Raw genomic sequence first — 16,913 nt, 5'->3', positions numbered from 1 at the left:
ACCCCCACATTCAGCAAGCCCAATTTTGCATTCCCAAATGTGACCCTTCAATTATATGTATGGCGTCAGGCATGCAAGGTTTAATTTTTGTGTGCTTATACAGGGTTTCTCAATAAAAGAAAAACCACACCATCCTCACATGATGGTTATGAAAAATATAATGGACATTTTAAGACAGATCTTAACAGCCCTAAAATTATTCAGCAAAGCACTATATAATAGGATTCTGACATACTGTAAAATCCTTTTCTTGGAGTACAATTAAGGACACAAGTTGGTAATTTAGGCACTCAGGGTTTTGCAGCTGCCTTCAGGACACTGGCCAATGCCACTTACTGTACATCATTGCTCTACATTCCTAACAAAACGTTAGTAGGGGTAAATCATCTGAACAGAGGGGAGGGACACAGAATACCTTTCTGTGTTCTAAAAAAACAATTTTATGGTATGTCAAAAAATTAAGGGACACCAGATGATAATTCAGGTACATGGTGAAGCTCAAACGTGTCCAACTGAGGGGTGGGCAAAATAGCAAACAAGCTAACATGCCAAAAGGAGACATGCCTTACAGAGACATGAACCTTACAACGAAAACTAGCATCCGATATGGCCTGAATATTCACTTTTTAACACATGACAAGCATGAGCAGAAGACCAGGTGGTAGTCTTGCAGATCTGAGAAACAGATATCTGATGCTGAAAAGCCCATGAAGCACTAAACAAACCTAGCAGAGTTTGCTTTGACAGGGAATAGTAGAACCATATCCTCAGATCTGTAGGCTTACATGAGGAGCTGTTAAAGCCACCTAGTTTTAGTGGAGCGAAAAACAGGCAGCTCCCTACGGAAATTGTCGAGAATGACAAAAAGGGAGTCGATTTGTCTAAAAGAGGCTGTACAGTAAGCCAGACTCAGACAAGGTGTACCACGTCCAGACGGGAAGGAAATCTCCCTAGGATTTCACAGAGCAAGATATAGAGGTGGGAGTATAGTGTTCTGGTTGTTAACCTCTGAAATTAAAAGTGAACAGAGCATATTCTTTGTTAGTGTGTACATGCCTCAACACCTAATTTGGTTTTGGCTGCTCTCTCCTTCCTCTGCTATTTGAATGAGTCCGGTCTGACAGCTTATATGGACACTAAGAAATCCAGAAAGATGCCCCCTTCCCCAGCACGTGATATACAGCCTGAGCATGTTTCCCTATGAGGCTGAGTAAAGAAAGGGGGGTCCTCAAATTCCCCAATTCTGGCCTCAGATTACACTCAGCTCTCCTCTCTGTGCAGTGTGTGACATCAGATCTCTGCCCCCTACCTTCTGAAGCTCAGAAATGCTGTTTATACTGTGCACTTTGAGTGGCTGCAAAGAAAAGAGGGCAAAGATAAATGGGTACAACTTATGTAGGAGGTTTTGTGGGTTTAAAACCACTTTGAGGAAAGAAAAACTGCCTTATGTTGAATAAAGGCATTAGGCCTTAAGACAATTCTTGAAGGCAGCAGCATAGCTCCATGTATTTTATTATCAAATTGTGTCCCTTAATGTACTATTTAATAATGTTTTGTTGAAAATCATGTTCTTTTTCTCTGTGCATACATGCCATAATTCTGTTCCATTAGCCTACATTTTCTAGGGAAGTCAAATGAATGGGCCTGTCATAATGAGGGCATTTTATAATATATCTGCTGTAGGATGTATCAATTAAAAAAATGACACATAAAAGCAAAGCAGAAAAACTTACCTGCCCTAAAGATCTGATTAAGAAGTCCTTTTATCAGTAATGTAGAGACATGGGCTTCATTTACTAGCAATCCTAGCCCTGAATATCCTACTTCTCTCAGCCGAATTCGTTGTTTGCTTTTCTCATACACCTTAATGCAATTCAGCATCTGTTCTAATATCTGCAAAGATAAAAGGTTTGAATAAAACCACACCTATGTATACACGCACACACAAATATATATTCTATCTATTATTATAGTGTTTATATAGAGCCAAAAAGCTTGCTCAGCACTGTACAATATAGTGGGGGACAGTACATGAGACAATACAGTAACAAAACAATATATGAGAGGTTCGAGGGCCCTGCTCTTTCGAGCTTACAATCTATCTCCTATACTTACTGCAGTTCATTTTTAGTTTCAACCCTATATAAAGACTGCATGTTCACAACAATAGTTTCGGCTCATTAGTTTAGGATGGAGGAGTTTCAAATAAATTGTTTACTTTCAAAGGAAAATTAATAAAGAATAAAAATGAATGTTTTACTTGTAAAATATGGCTGCTGCATCAGATGGATTCTGTAGTAATTAAGGTGGTGGGTAGGATCAGAGTTTGTATTCCCTTTGCGTATTAGCACAGAAGTGTGTACCTTCTTCCCTTTACCCTGAGACTACACACAATGTGCACAGTGCCCAAGAGATTAGAGGTCTGACTGATCTCTACAAGTTGCACTGAAGAGTAGGTGATATCACCAGAGGGAGGAAGAAGTGAGCAGAGAGCCCAGAAACTCCAGGCTCAGATTCTATTCCTCTCTGCATGTCACTGCAAAGATGACAAGTGGGAACCGGGACAATGGAAGCAGTGGTAGAGTATGTAGCAGGCAGAAAGGGTCTTGGGCGTTTAGGGTCAGGGGTGCTAGAAGGCAAGTAGACTCAGAGTCAGGAGTGCATTGGTAAGGGTATTGGGTGGCAGGGAGGTTCAGAGTCAAAGGTGCAGGATGGCAGAAAAATGCAGTGTCAGCAGTGTAGGGCACGTATATGTGGTGTTGGTGTTTAGTGCCAGGGGTGCTGGGAAGTTCAGAGTTAGGAGTGCAGTGATAAGAGCACTGGGTAGCAGAGATTAATATTATTATACAGGATTTATATAGCGCCAACAGTTTGCTCAGAGCTTTACAAAATAGGATGCAGATTTCTATGGGTAATTCATAGACCAAAATGCATTCAGTTATTGACTTGAAAGCCTACAGAGAGGCTTCTCTGACTGAGCATCACCTGATATGGTGTAGGCTTCTGTACCACATAAAAAAAAAGGAATTTGTGAAAAGGAATTCACAGAAAAGCGGCTACATTATGAACAGAATGTGATACTCAGAAAAATTTCCAAAAATTATGCTTTATTACACATAAATATTTGACATATGGGCAATCGCCCTGGTTTACCATCACCTCAGTATGAGACAATACACACATACCTAAAACCATATAAAATGACACCAAGACCGGTCTGGATAGATGTGCAACAAGGACAATGACCGCTATAGTCTAAAGTCCTTGCAGCACTGGCACATAGCTTGACACTTCCTAAAGGAGGTGTATACAAAAATTATACCATAGGTATACAGTGTCACATGCTATATATATAGACATATGTCATAACCATATAGGTTATACCCCATATGGGGGGATTTCCAAAAATTATACCAAGGGTATATCATATCACATGCATGCAGTACAGCGAGCACAGTAATCGTCAAAAGAGAGGCATAACCATAAGCCTATATTAGGCAATAGATGGATATCACATAAAAAATGCAGTACAATCCTATGCCGGCACATGTGGTTGGGGCCCATTAATCTATAATAAAAGTGACTGGTTATTAGGACTCTTAAAATGAAAAGAGCCCCGATTGTTGCCTTGATGGAGAAATAGATGCAAGTAGCAGAACACTGCTTTAAATGGTTTCTTCACCACGACATGTGGACTGCAAACCACTTTTTGTTGGAAACAAGATAAGGCCCAAAGGATCTTCCGCCTGTTGAAATATACGTGGTATGCCTTGTTTCTATGTGAAGCACCATAATGTCCCCATCCTGTAGTAAGACAAGCAATATGAGAATAGTCACTGTAAGAGCTTTTACTCTATGGTAGACGTTATTGTCATATAAATCGCATGGGACCTTTTATCTAATGTCCTGTAACAGTCCACTCACCACCTGTGCAATGGGTAATAGGAAAGGAAAAGAAGTCCTTCATAAGTGCTGCCGTGTGGAACCAGGGAACCACCGCTTACATCAGCCGACATATCGCGGGTTCCGACCTCTCCATGGCGCCTGTACTGCCTTAGCCTGACTCATGGCATGTGAAAATGGCTACCTCCTTGTAGGTCGGCGTGCGTTCCACCTAGTGCGCATGACCGGAAGTGACGTATCTGACGTATGACGTCAACGCGTTTCGCCGATGGGCGTATCTCACTCAGCTTCGTCAGGACCAATGAGATTCCTGCATTTCAACTTCCTATTTATAGTGGGTTAAGACCCACCCACTTATGCAAAAAATTAACTTGCAGTTATTCTCAATGGGAGAAAAAAGGCTAAATACTTAGCACAGCCGCTGGTCATTATTAAATTAAATTAAATTAAAAAGACAGGCGACTGGATATATCAAAGAGAGGAAAGGCTTGACACTTCCAACAATGCAAAAAGAAATAAAAAATAATCAAATGAAAAATTACCACACATTCACCAGAAGATGGCAATATTAATGAAAGAGTCTCCAAACCTATTCAATAAGTCAAAGGTATCTAAGAACACAATAATAATTACCGCAAAACCGCCACAAGATGGCGATGTTAATTAACGAATCCCTCTATGGCGGGTGTCGGCAACCCGCGGCTCCGGAGCCGCATGCGGCTCTTTTTCACCTTTCCTGCGGCTCCGGAGCACACTGCCCACCAGGTGACAGGCAATAGGGTCGGCAAGCCGCGGCTCTTTTAATGTAGATCTTCTGTGTGCCGGGCGCCCGCTGGCAAACATTGGCTGTCAGGATGTAGGCGGGGCAGCCCGGATGTAGGCGGGGCAGCGTGACGAACTCCTCTCCTCTCACAGTCCGCCCTGAAGACCAGAACGGCGCGGGAACCCAGCGAGAGGAACGCGCGGAGCAAAGGTAAGTGAATTCACACAATATGGGGAATGAATTACTATGGGGGATGAATTACTATAGGGGGGATGAATTACTATAGGGGGGATGAATTACTACTGGGGATGAATTACTACAGGGGGGATGAATTACTATATGGGGGATGAATTACTATAGGGGGGATGAATTACTATAGGGGGGATGAATTACTATAGGGGGGATGAATTACTATATGAGGGATGAATTACTATATGAGGGATGAATTACTATATGGGATGAATTACTATGGGGGATGAATTACTATGGGGGATGAATTACTATGGGGGATGAATTACTATAGGGGGGATGAATTACTATAGGGGGGATGAATTACTATATGGGGGATGAATTACTATATGGGGGATGAATTACTATAGGGGGGATGAATTACTATAGGGGGGATGAATTACTATGGGGGATGAATTACTACGGGGGATGAATTACTATATGGGGGATGAATTACTATAGGGGGGATGAATTACTATGGGGGATGAATTACTATATGGGGGATGAATTACTATAGGGGGGATGAATTACTATAGGGGGGATGAATTACTATGGGGGATGAATTACTATATGAGGGATGAATTACTATATGGGGGATGAATTACTATATGGGGGATGAATTACTATATGGGGGATGAATTACTATGGGGGATGAATTACTATATGGGGGATGAATTACTATATGGGGGATGTATTTTCAGTTTTAAAAATGTTTCTCTCAAAATAAATTTCAATCGTGGTTTTGGCGAGATTTGGCTCAGTTGAAAAAAAAGGTTGCCCACCACTGACCTAAGGCTATGATTGTGATTATGACGATACACTGTGGCCCTGATTAACCCTTTGCTTACTGGGCCCTTAAACCCCCTTCATGACCAGAGCGTTTTTTGCAATATATGCAGTGTCGGATTTGTTTTAAATGTTGCAATGGTTTTGCGGCTCCCAGTCTTTTTTTCCCTCTCGGAAATGGGTCCAAGTGGCTCTTTATGTCTTAAAGGTTGCAGACCCCTGCTCTATGGGTTATTTTGCCAAAGATACCTAAACTTCAAATTAACCACTTATTAGTATACAATTATTTTCAAAGGAGAGGAGAATAGCTAGCTCAATAGTTAGTCCCTTCTCCACTTCTAAACTTATATTCAAATATGTACCATCAGGCTATTAGATACCTCCCCAAAAAAAGGAAGGTTTACCTTAATAATTTAACATATTGTCTAACCATTGACAGAAATGAAGAATTACCACAGATTGGCCATAACATGGCAATATGAGAATATATATCCATATAGATCTATTTATCCAAAAATACTTGGAGATCACATTCCACATTTAACCCCTTTGGGTACAAAGTATCAAGTTTATATATCCAATATTTCTCCTTTTTTAGCAATTCCCTATCAAAATCACCTCTCCTTTGAGGAAAGTGCAATGCATAGAAACCTTTCACTTTAGTGCCATCCAGTTTACCTCCATATTTAGCATAGTGTTGGGCAAGATTACTTTCACGGTCATTAGATCTAATATCTCTAAAATGTTCACCTATTCGTACTTTAAGTTGTCTTTTGGTCTTACCAATATACATCTTTTTACAGGGACAGGTCAAAATGTATAATACTCTCACTGTAGAACAATTTATAAGACTTTGAATTTTATAATGAGTGCTATTTCTTGAATCATAGAAGGAATCTGTACGATCCACATATTTGCAAATTTGACATTTTCCACATTTAAACATCCCTTTAGTACGTGATTTTAACCATGTTGTCTGTTTTAACGGTTGGTAGTCAGAATGGATAAGGAGGTCACCAAGATTTGGTGCACTTCTTGCTACCATTTGGGGGCGCTCACCTACAATTTTACTCAATTTGGGACATTGGGTTAAAATCTTCCAGTGTTTTTCTAATATTTGTTTCACAGCTTGCCATTGAGCTCCAAATTGGGTTATCATTCTAACAGGTTGCTCGCTTAATTTGACCTTCTCATCCTTTTTGGGAGATAATAGATCCTTACGGTCAGTTTGATATGCCCGTCTCCGAGCTTTTCTGATTTGAGAGTGAGAATACCCCCGTTCCCTAAATCTTCTATAAAGGTCCTGTGCTTCCATCCTAAAATCATTAATATTCGAACAGTTTCTCCGACATCTCAGGAACTGTCCCACTGGAATTCCCGAAATCAGTGAACGTGGATGATAGCTTCTGGCCTCTAATAGGGTATTAGCAGCAGTAGGTTTCCTAAAAGTTTTTGTGAGGAGTCTCCCGTTCTCAAGTCTAATTTCCAGATCAAGAAAGGAAATACACCTTTCATCAAACACATATGTAAGTCCAATGTTAAAGGAGTTTTGATTTAACTCCTCCATAAAGAGTTTTAATTCCTCTGATGTTCCTCTCCATACAAGGAAAACATCATCTATATATCTCAACCAAATCTGGACATTAGCAAGAAACCTTGTTGACCTAAAGACGACCTGCTCCTCCCAAAAACCTAAGTGCAAACATGCATAGGCCGGAGCCCACGGTGCCCCCATACTAGTACCTCTAATCTGTTGATAAAAGATGTTATTAAATTGGAAAAAATTATGTCGTAATGCAAAATCCATCAACTCACTAATAAACTCATTCTGTCCTCCTAAAGTAGGGTATGTTTTTTCAAGGAAGTAAAAGGCCGATCTCAAACCACATTCATGTGGGATCGATGTGGGATCCAATTTGGAGCTCAATGGCAAGCTGTGAAACAAATATTAGAAAAACACTGGAAGATTTTAACCCAATGTCCCAAATTGAGTAAAATTGTAGGTGAGCGCCCCCAAATGGTAGCAAGAAGAGCACCAAATCTTGGTGACCTCCTTATCCATTCTAACTACCAACCGTTAAAACAGACAACATTGTTAAAATCACGTACTAAAGGGATGTTTAAATGTGGAAAATGTCAAATTTGCAAATATGTGGATCATACAGATTCCTTCTATGATTCAAGAAATAGCACTCATTATAAAATTCAAAGTCTTATAAATTGTTCTACAGTGAGAGTATTATACATTTTGACCTGTCCCTGTAAAAAGATGTATATTGGTAAGACCAAAAGACAACTTAAAGTACGAATAGGTGAACATTTTAGAGATATTAGATCTAATGACCGTGAAAGTAATCTTGCCCAACACTATGCTAAATATCATGGAGGTAAACTGGATGGCACTAAAGTGAAAGGTTTCTATGCATTGCACTTTCCTCAAAGGAGAGGTGATTTTGATAGGGAATTGCTAAAAAAGGAGAAATATTGGATATATAAACTTGATACTTTGTACCCAAAGGGGTTAAATGTGGAATGTGATCTCCAAGTATTTTTGGATAAATAGATCTATATGGATATATATTCTCATATTGCCATGTTATGGCCAATCTGTGGTAATTCTTCATTTCTGTCAATGGTTAGACAATATGTTAAATTATTAAGGTAAACCTTCCTTTTTTTGGGGAGGTATCTAATAGCCTGATGGTACATATTTGAATATAAGTTTAGAAGTGGAGAAGGGACTAACTATTGAGCTAGCTATTCTCCTCTCCTTTGAAAATAATTGTATACTAATAAGTGGTTAATTTGAAGTTTAGGTATCTTTGGCAAAATAACCCATAGAGGGATTCGTTAATTAACATCGCCATCTTGTGGCGGTTTTGCGGTAATTATTATTGTGTTCTTAGATACCTTTGACTTAATGAATAGGTTTGGAGACTCTTTCATTAATATTGCCATCTTCTGGTGAATGTGTGGTAATTTTTCATTTGATTATTTTTTATTTCTTTTTGCATTGTTGGAAGTGTCAAGCCTTTCCTCTCTTTGATATATCCAGTCGCCTGTCTTTTTAATTTTAATTTAATAATGACCAGCGGCTGTGCTAAGTATTTAGCCTTTTTTCTCCCATTGAGAATAACTGCAAGTTAATTTTTTGCATAAGTGGGTGGGTCTTAACCCACTATAAATAGGAAGTTGAAATGCAGGAATCTCATTGGTCCTGACGAAGCTGAGTGAGATACGCCCATCGGCGAAACGCGTTGACGTCATACGTCAGATACGTCACTTCCGGTCATGCGCACTAGGTGGAACGCACGCCGACCTACAAGGAGGTAGCCATTTTCACATGCCATGAGTCAGGCTAAGGCAGTACAGGCGCCATGGAGAGGTCGGAACCCGCGATATGTCGGCTGATGTAAGCGGTGGTTCCCTGGTTCCACACGGCAGCACTTATGAAGGACTTCTTTTCCTTTCCTATTACCCATTGCACAGGTGGTGAGTGGACTGTTACAGGACATTAGATAAAAGGTCCCATGCGATTTATATGACAATAACGTCTACCATAGAGTAAAAGCTCTTACAGTGACTATTCTCATATTGCTTGTCTTACTACAGGATGGGGACATTATGGTGCTTCACATAGAAACAAGGCATACCACGTATATTTCAACAGGCGGAAGATCCTTTGGGCCTTATCTTGTTTCCAACAAAAAGTGGTTTGCAGTCCACATGTCGTGGTGAAGAAACCATTTAAAGCAGTGTTCTGCTACTTGCATCTATTTCTCCATCAAGGCAACAATCGGGGCTCTTTTCATTTTAAGAGTCCTAATAACCAGTCACTTTTATTATAGATTAATGGGCCCCAACCACATGTGCCGGCATAGGATTGTACTGCATTTTTTATGTGATATCCATCTATTGCCTAATATAGGCTTATGGTTATGCCTCTCTTTTGACGATTACTGTGCTCGCTGTACTGCATGCATGTGATATGATATACCCTTGGTATAATTTTTGGAAATCCCCCCATATGGGGTATAACCTATATGGTTATGACATATGTCTATATATATAGCATGTGACACTGTATACCTATGGTATAATTTTTGTATACACCTCCTTTAGGAAGTGTAAAGCTATGTGCCAGTGCTGCAAGGACTTTAGACTATAGCGGTCATTGTCCTTGTTGCACATCTATCCAGACCGGTCTTGGTGTCATTTTATATGGTTTTAGGTCTGTGTGTATTGTCTCATACTGAGGTGATGGTAAACCAGGGCGATTGCCCATATGTCAAATATTTATGTGTAATAAAGCATAATTTTTGGAAATTTTTCTGAGTATCACATTCTGTTCATAATGTAGCCGCTTTTCTGTGAATTCCTTTTCACAAATTCCTTTTTTTTGCATGCCTTTTTGGGCTACTGAATGGAAGCCATCTATTTGGTGATACGGTAATTTATTTTGCAACCTCTAAAAAACTACCTTTATTCATTCTGTACCACATAGCCTACTGATCTAAGGTAATTAAAAGAGGAGTTTAGTTATCATAGGGAGGAGACCATTGAAATGAAGTTATTTAAAAGTATAGTTCGCTTTTAGGCCTCTTCAGACCTTTGCTTTACAGTACTGTGTTTTATCACAATGGAATACACAACACTCATTTAGAATAGCAAGCCAATGTGAGCAATGCCAAAAAAAAGCCCAGCAAGGCACGTCAGGGTGTTGTCAGGCATACTGTAATTGTGCTTTCTTGTGGCATTGGATCAGTAAATGCTTCTTTCTGGCAACTCAACCATGCAGCTCATTTCTGTTCAAGTATTTTCACATTGTTAAAACAACCACACTGTCTTTTTTCAGAGCAGCCTGTATTTTTCCTGAGGTTATCTGTGGGTTTTTCTTTCAATCTCGAACAATTCTTCTAGCAGTTGCAGCTGCAATCTTTCTTGGTCTACCTGACCTTGGCTTAGTATCAAGAGATCCCTGAATTTTCATTTCTTAATAAGTTATCGAACAGTACTGACTGGCATAAGCAAGGCTTTGAATATCATTTTATATTCTTTTCCATCCTTATGAAGTTCCATTACCTTATTACGCAGTTCTTTTGACAGTTCCTTTGGCTCCCCATGGCTCAGTATCTAGCCTGCTCAGAGCATCCACAAGACAGCTAATAAACTAATCGACTATTTATAAACAGACACTAATTGCATTTTAAAAAGTGATAGGTGTGAGAAATTAACCTTTAATTGCAATTTTTACCCATGTGTATTACCTTTGGGCCATTTGGGTGATTTCTGTTATTATGATTTTAAAAAGAGACAAACAACTATTTGATAATAAATGGCTTCATATGATCACTATCCTTAACCACTTGCCTCCTGGAAGATTTGCCCCCCTGCATGACCAGGTCATTTATTCGGCACAGCGCTACTTTAACTGACAATTGCAAGCTCATACAACACTGTACACAAATTAAATTTATATAATTTTTTTCACAAAAATAGAACTTTCTATTGGTGGTATTTTATCATCGCTGCATTTTTTATTTTTGCACTATAAACAAAAAAAAAAGACCAAAAAAATAAAAAATATATATGTTTTACATATCAAACAAAAAAATAAAATGTATTCATAAATTAAGGCCAAAATGTATTCTGCTACTTGTGTTTGGTAAAAAAAAATCCCAATGAGTGTATATTAATTGGTTTGCATGAAAATTATAGCATCTACAAACAATGGCAGGCATATATACTGGAATTTTTATTTATTTATTTTTTATACTAGCAATGGCGGAAATCAGCGATAGTGGGACTGGGATAGTATGGTGGGCATTCTGACACTGGGTGGAAACTAACTGCCAGTGACATCTCCATTGACGCTAATACAGTGACCAGTGCTAATAAAAAAAAATCACTGACACTGCCCTAATGGCACTGGGCAAAAAGGGGTTAACATTTGGGGCGATCAAAGGGATAAGTGTGCATTAGGGAGTATTATATGTTTGATCCTGTCTTCCCTGATCCTCCTCTTCTTCCACTGTCCCCAACCTATCTGCTGATAGTACAGAGCTCTAGGAGTCACTCTGCACATGCTCAGTTTAGTGTGTATGGCTAGAGAGGTTTTTTTTTTTCTTTTGGAGGGTGCATGTGATCAGAACAGGGCCAATCAGCACTGTCCAGACAGAGGGTCAGGGGTTATACGGCCTCCTAGGACAGTCAGAGAAGAATGAAAACTTCTCCTACAAGCTTTAACCAGTGCTCTGCTGGACACTCGTAGTCACAAGGCTGCTGATGAGAAAAGGTATTTAGCAGTTTATTATTACTAAAATAATTGCATTTTCATGTTCTGTGTACTGTGGGAGACCGGACATAGTGAATGCAGGGTCTTGGGTTTAGTAACACTTTAAGTGCAAATCTAAGCACAGCAAAAATGTAAAGGTGGGACGCAGAGGTTCTTGTAATTAATGCCATGCGCCTCCAGGGACTGTTTCAGTGATTGGCACTCTTTGGAGTCCTAATACAAGTACCTTCTCCTGCATCCACTGCAGCATCCACTGTCATCACTACATCTGTATTCAGGAGATTCTCCATGAAGGTCTCAAATGAGTAAAAATCTCAATAGGGTCAGAGTCAGCAAAAAACCTGAGAGAAACTAACACTTTAATGCTTCACTGTTCTATCAAGAAGTAAAAGGTTAGGCCGAAGTTTGTCTTTTAAATATTGTAATCTTTCATGTAAACATGCACATTTCAGTGACAAATGCAAAACATACCTTGAACACAAGTTCTTTAAGTCGATCAGAGTATCTTTGATTCAACAGCAAAGCATAAAGCATATCAGCGCTCCCTGGCTCAAACAGAAGCAGGAAAAGTTGATCTATAGTGGGAGAGGTTATCAGGAGGTGGTAGACAATCTCTAAAATGCCATAAAGCTAAAAAGAAAAGAAAACAAGAATTATTTGTCTCTTGTGTAATATTTTTAGAATATAAAGCTTCTCCAAACTATGATTATGAAACATGGTCTTACCTGTTGTTCATCACTAGTGGCTGCTATGTAACCAATAATACTTTGAATCTCCTCCTGAGTTCCACCTTTGCTCAGAAAATATTTAATGAGTCCAAACAGAGATGCTCTAATGGTTGTTAGATCTTCTGGTGCCAATGAAGTTTCTTTGCTGAAGGTTTTAGATAAAGAAAAACAAAAAGTTACAAAGCCTGCAGGTTTGACACTCTGTGGAGAATCAAAACAATCGTTAACCAAAGCAATGACGATTTCTGAATTATATTTATTGAACAGTGGGGGCCAGATGTGGCCCTTTGCTTGCTTTTATCCAGTCAATGATGTGACACAATTCATCCACTGACACCAGAGATAGGGCATCGTCTATTCACACTGACCTTTTCTATTCCCAATAGCTACAGCCACCCTAAAGTCTGAAGGACAGTAAACTTGTCCTTTGTTTAGAAAGTTTGGAGACCCCTGGTCTAAATCAAGATATACATATTACTAAAAGCAAATAGGCGGTTCACTTTGCAAGGGGATATATTTATCCAAATAATTTCCTAGATATGCGAATACCATAATGTCCACCCAGAACACATACTTCAGTGCTTGAACTTGCACTTCAATTACATTTGTAACAGTGGGTCTGATTATTTTAAACAATACGGAAAGAATATGCAGTTTAGCAAAGTGTTTTACCTTTGAATGTCAATGTTTAAACTATAATGGTTTGGTGTTTTAATATTACTTTATTTTAGAATGGGCAAAATGGTTTTCACACCTTGACATTAAGGCAGGTTGTGGGGATTACTAACTGGGATTACTAACTGATTTCCACGGAGGGTCCAAATGACCTACAGTGGGGATCGAAAGTTTGGGCACCCCAGCTAAAAATTTGTATTAATGTGCATAAAGAAGCCAAGGAAAGATGGAAAAATCTCCAAAAGGCATCAAATTACAGATTAGACATTCTTATAATATGTCAACAAAAGTTAGATTTTATTTCCATCATTTACACTTTCAAAATAACAGAAAACAAAAAAATGGCGTCTGCAAAAGTTTGGGCACCCTGCAGAATTTATAGCATGCACTGCCTCCTTTGCAAAGCTGAGACCTGCCAGTGTCATGGATTGTTCTCAATCATCGTCTGGGAAGACCAGGTGATGTCAATCTCAAAGGTTTTAAATGCCCAGACTCATCTGACCTTGCCCCAACAATCAGCACCATGGGTTCTTCTAAGCAGTTGTCTAGAAAACTGAAACTGAAAATAGTTGACGCTCACAAAGCTGGAGAAGGATATAAGAAGATAGCAAAGCCTTTTCAGATGTCAATATCCTCTGTTCGGAATGTAATTAAGAAATGGCAGTCATCAGGAACAGTGGAAGTTAAAGCAAAATCTGGAAGACCAAGAAAAATATCAGACAGAACAGCTCGCAGGATTGTGAGAAAAACAATTCAAAACCCATGTTTGACTGCACGATCCCTCCAGAAAGATCTGGCAGACACTGGAGTTGTGGTACACTATTCCACTATAAAGAGATACTTGTACAAATATGGTCTTCATGGAAGAGTCATCAGAAGAAAACCTCTTCTACGTCCTCACCACAAAAATAATCGTTTGAACTTTGCAAATGAACATATAGACAAGCCTGATGCATTTTGGAAACAAGTTCTGTGGACCGATGAGGTTAAAATTGAACTTTTTGGCCGGAATGAGCAAAGGTACGTTTGGAGAAGAAGGGGCACAGAATTTAATGAAAAGAACCTCTGTCCAACTGTTAAGCATGGGGTTGGATAAATCATGCTTTGGGGTTGTGTTGCAGCCAGTGGCACAGGGAATATCTCACGAGTAGAAGGAAAAATGGATTCAATAAAAATTCACCAAATTTTGGATGGTAACTTGATGCCATCTGTGAAAAAGCTGAAGTTAAAGAGAGGACGGCTTCTACAAATGGATAATGATCCTAAACACACCTCGAAATCCACGGGGGATTACATTAAGAGGCGTAAATTGAAGGTTTTGCCATGGCCTTCACAATCTCCTGACCTCAACATAATTGAAAATCTATGGATAGACCTTAAAAGAGCAGTGCGTGACAGACAGCCCAGAAATCTAAAAGAACTGGAAGACTTTTGTAAGGAAGAATGGGCAAAGATACCTCAAACAAGAATTGAAAGACTCTTGGCTGGCTACAAAAAGCGTTTACAAGCTGTGATACTTGCCAAAGGGGGCAGTACAAGATATTAACTCTGCAGGGTGCCCAAACTTTTGCAGACGCCATTTTTTTGTTTTCTGTTATTTTGAAAGTGTAAATGATGGAAATAAAATCTAACTTTTGTTGACATATTATAAGAATGTCTAATCTGTAATTTGATGCCTTTTGGAGATTTTTCCATCTTTCCTTGGATTATTTATGCACATTAATACAAATTTTTAGCTGGGGTGCCCAAACTTTCGATCCCCACTGTACAGGTATGGCAAAATGAGTGAACCTTCACAAAGTTGCACCATTTTAAAAATATCTACTGGGACTCCTTAACTGCATTGGATATCTTCTGGAAAAGGTGCCCGTTTTATAAAGGTTTTTACATGTATGCTTTCCTTCACTGAAATTTTGAGCTATTGAGCTTTCTAGACAACTGCTCTTTTTAAAATGAAGGAGCTAAATGTATAAATGACAGTCTATAAAAGTCCCAACAGCAGTTACTCTGTAAAGCACAAAGTAAACAAAAGGCTTCCCTTTCTCTGACTGAGCCAAATCCCCCTTCACAGACACACTTTAAATAAAGTTGATCTCCATGTTTCAGTCAACTCTAGTTTGTTTGGACTAAGCTGGTCCAAACATTTACCTTACTAAACAGCTTCTCCGGCTGTGTGCACTGTATAAATTGTATGCAGCCTCAGCTACATACAGTTTAAAGCGTTGTGTTCCGGCAGCAGGCCATGAAGTTTCTGTCCCACTCCTGAGACAAAATCAAGTTAAGCGCTGCTCAGCCATTCATGTATTCTTTATAATCACGTTTTTATTAAGATTTTTTACAAAATAATGATACAAAAATACAGGAAACACAAGGAAAACCCGTGGTACATAGGGAAAATTCACAATGTATCAAAAGATACATGGACCAACAAACGATTACTGCAATCAGCAAAGAATAAGTAAATAAAGTGTTCACGTATCATATTGCGGTCCCTACTGAACCATAGGTAACCAAAGAAAATATATAGCTCAAGAATAAAACCAAGTAAACAAACAAAAAACAAAAAAGAAATAAATGTTTTCGCTAGTAAATTACCATTAAGATGATATTGCCGAAGATATATTTCTAGGGATGACAATCTCACATAGTTGAGGGGAGGATGCAACACTACCATACAATAAAGCTGAAGCAGGAGTGTGGAAGCTGAATGTCATGAATGAAGGTTGTATAGGTTATGAAGGGATACTGAGATAGGAACCAGCACCATCAGGTAATAGGAGAAATGGAGGTTAGAGCAATCACAATATCTAGAGAAATTGGGAATTCAGTCATCAGGGATCTCAAAGAGAATAATGCATCCAACCTGACCATATATCATGGAAGCGATCATGTTGGTTCTGAACTGTATGCACCCAACGCTCTGCTTCCATGATTTTATCCATCTCCCGTTTCCAATCAGCCAACATAGGACATGTGGCCTGTTTCTGATATCTGGGATCAGACTTTTGGCTGCATTTAATAGGCGAGGAGTTGCACTCCTTTTGTGCAAGTTAACCGATGACTGAGTATAGTGAAAGAAAAACTGGAATTGAGTGCTCTGGATGGGTCTAAGGGTTGTTTGCTTTATCAAGGGGGTAATTGCCTCCCAGAAAGCACGTATTTTAGGAAAGAACCACCAAAGGTGAATAAAGGTGCCCCGTTGGGGACAGTCCTGCCAGCAACTACGATCTGCACATGGGAACATCTGAGCTAGGCGAGAGGGAGTTCTGTACCACCTGGTTAAAAGTTTATAGGAAGATTCCTAAATAAGAGTATTTAGTAATATGAAGCAAACATGGGTCGGGTGTATAACTTTCTGAATCTGGAAAGGAGAAAACTCAAACTCCATTTCCCTCCCCCACTCCCTAATATAGTACAGAGACACCCAAGATTGGGTCCCAAGAACTAGCCTGTACATATGTGATCGTAAAGGTCTAGAGACTGAAGGGTGCATGCACCAGGACTCAAATGAAGAAAGGGTATCCCATAAACAGAG

The 16,913-nt window shown here is 39.3% G+C and overlaps 1 protein-coding gene across 2 annotated transcripts in view; it reads right to left on the bottom strand.

The window, feature by feature from the left end:
- Nucleotides 1-16,913, bottom strand: part of NBEAL1 (neurobeachin like 1) — a 241,734-nt gene that overhangs the window by 76,127 nt on the left and 148,694 nt on the right. For both annotated transcript variants that reach the window (XM_089670591.1, XM_089670583.1), the window contains 3 exons: nucleotides 12,701-12,848; nucleotides 12,447-12,605; nucleotides 1,734-1,893 (listed from right to left, as the gene is read on the bottom strand). In XM_089670591.1, the coding sequence (XP_089526717.1) occupies nucleotides 1,734-1,893; nucleotides 12,447-12,605; nucleotides 12,701-12,848 (467 nt within the window). The remainder of the gene's footprint in view (nucleotides 1-1,733; nucleotides 1,894-12,446; nucleotides 12,606-12,700; nucleotides 12,849-16,913) is intronic.

This window comes from Staurois parvus, unplaced genomic scaffold (assembly GCF_062004578.1).
Source record: "Staurois parvus isolate SC_StPar_1 unplaced genomic scaffold, SC_StPar_1.0 ptg000011l, whole genome shotgun sequence".
In the NCBI taxonomy this organism is placed as follows: Eukaryota; Metazoa; Chordata; class Amphibia; order Anura; family Ranidae; genus Staurois; species Staurois parvus.
This window is presented reverse-complemented; position numbering and strand designations above follow the sequence as displayed.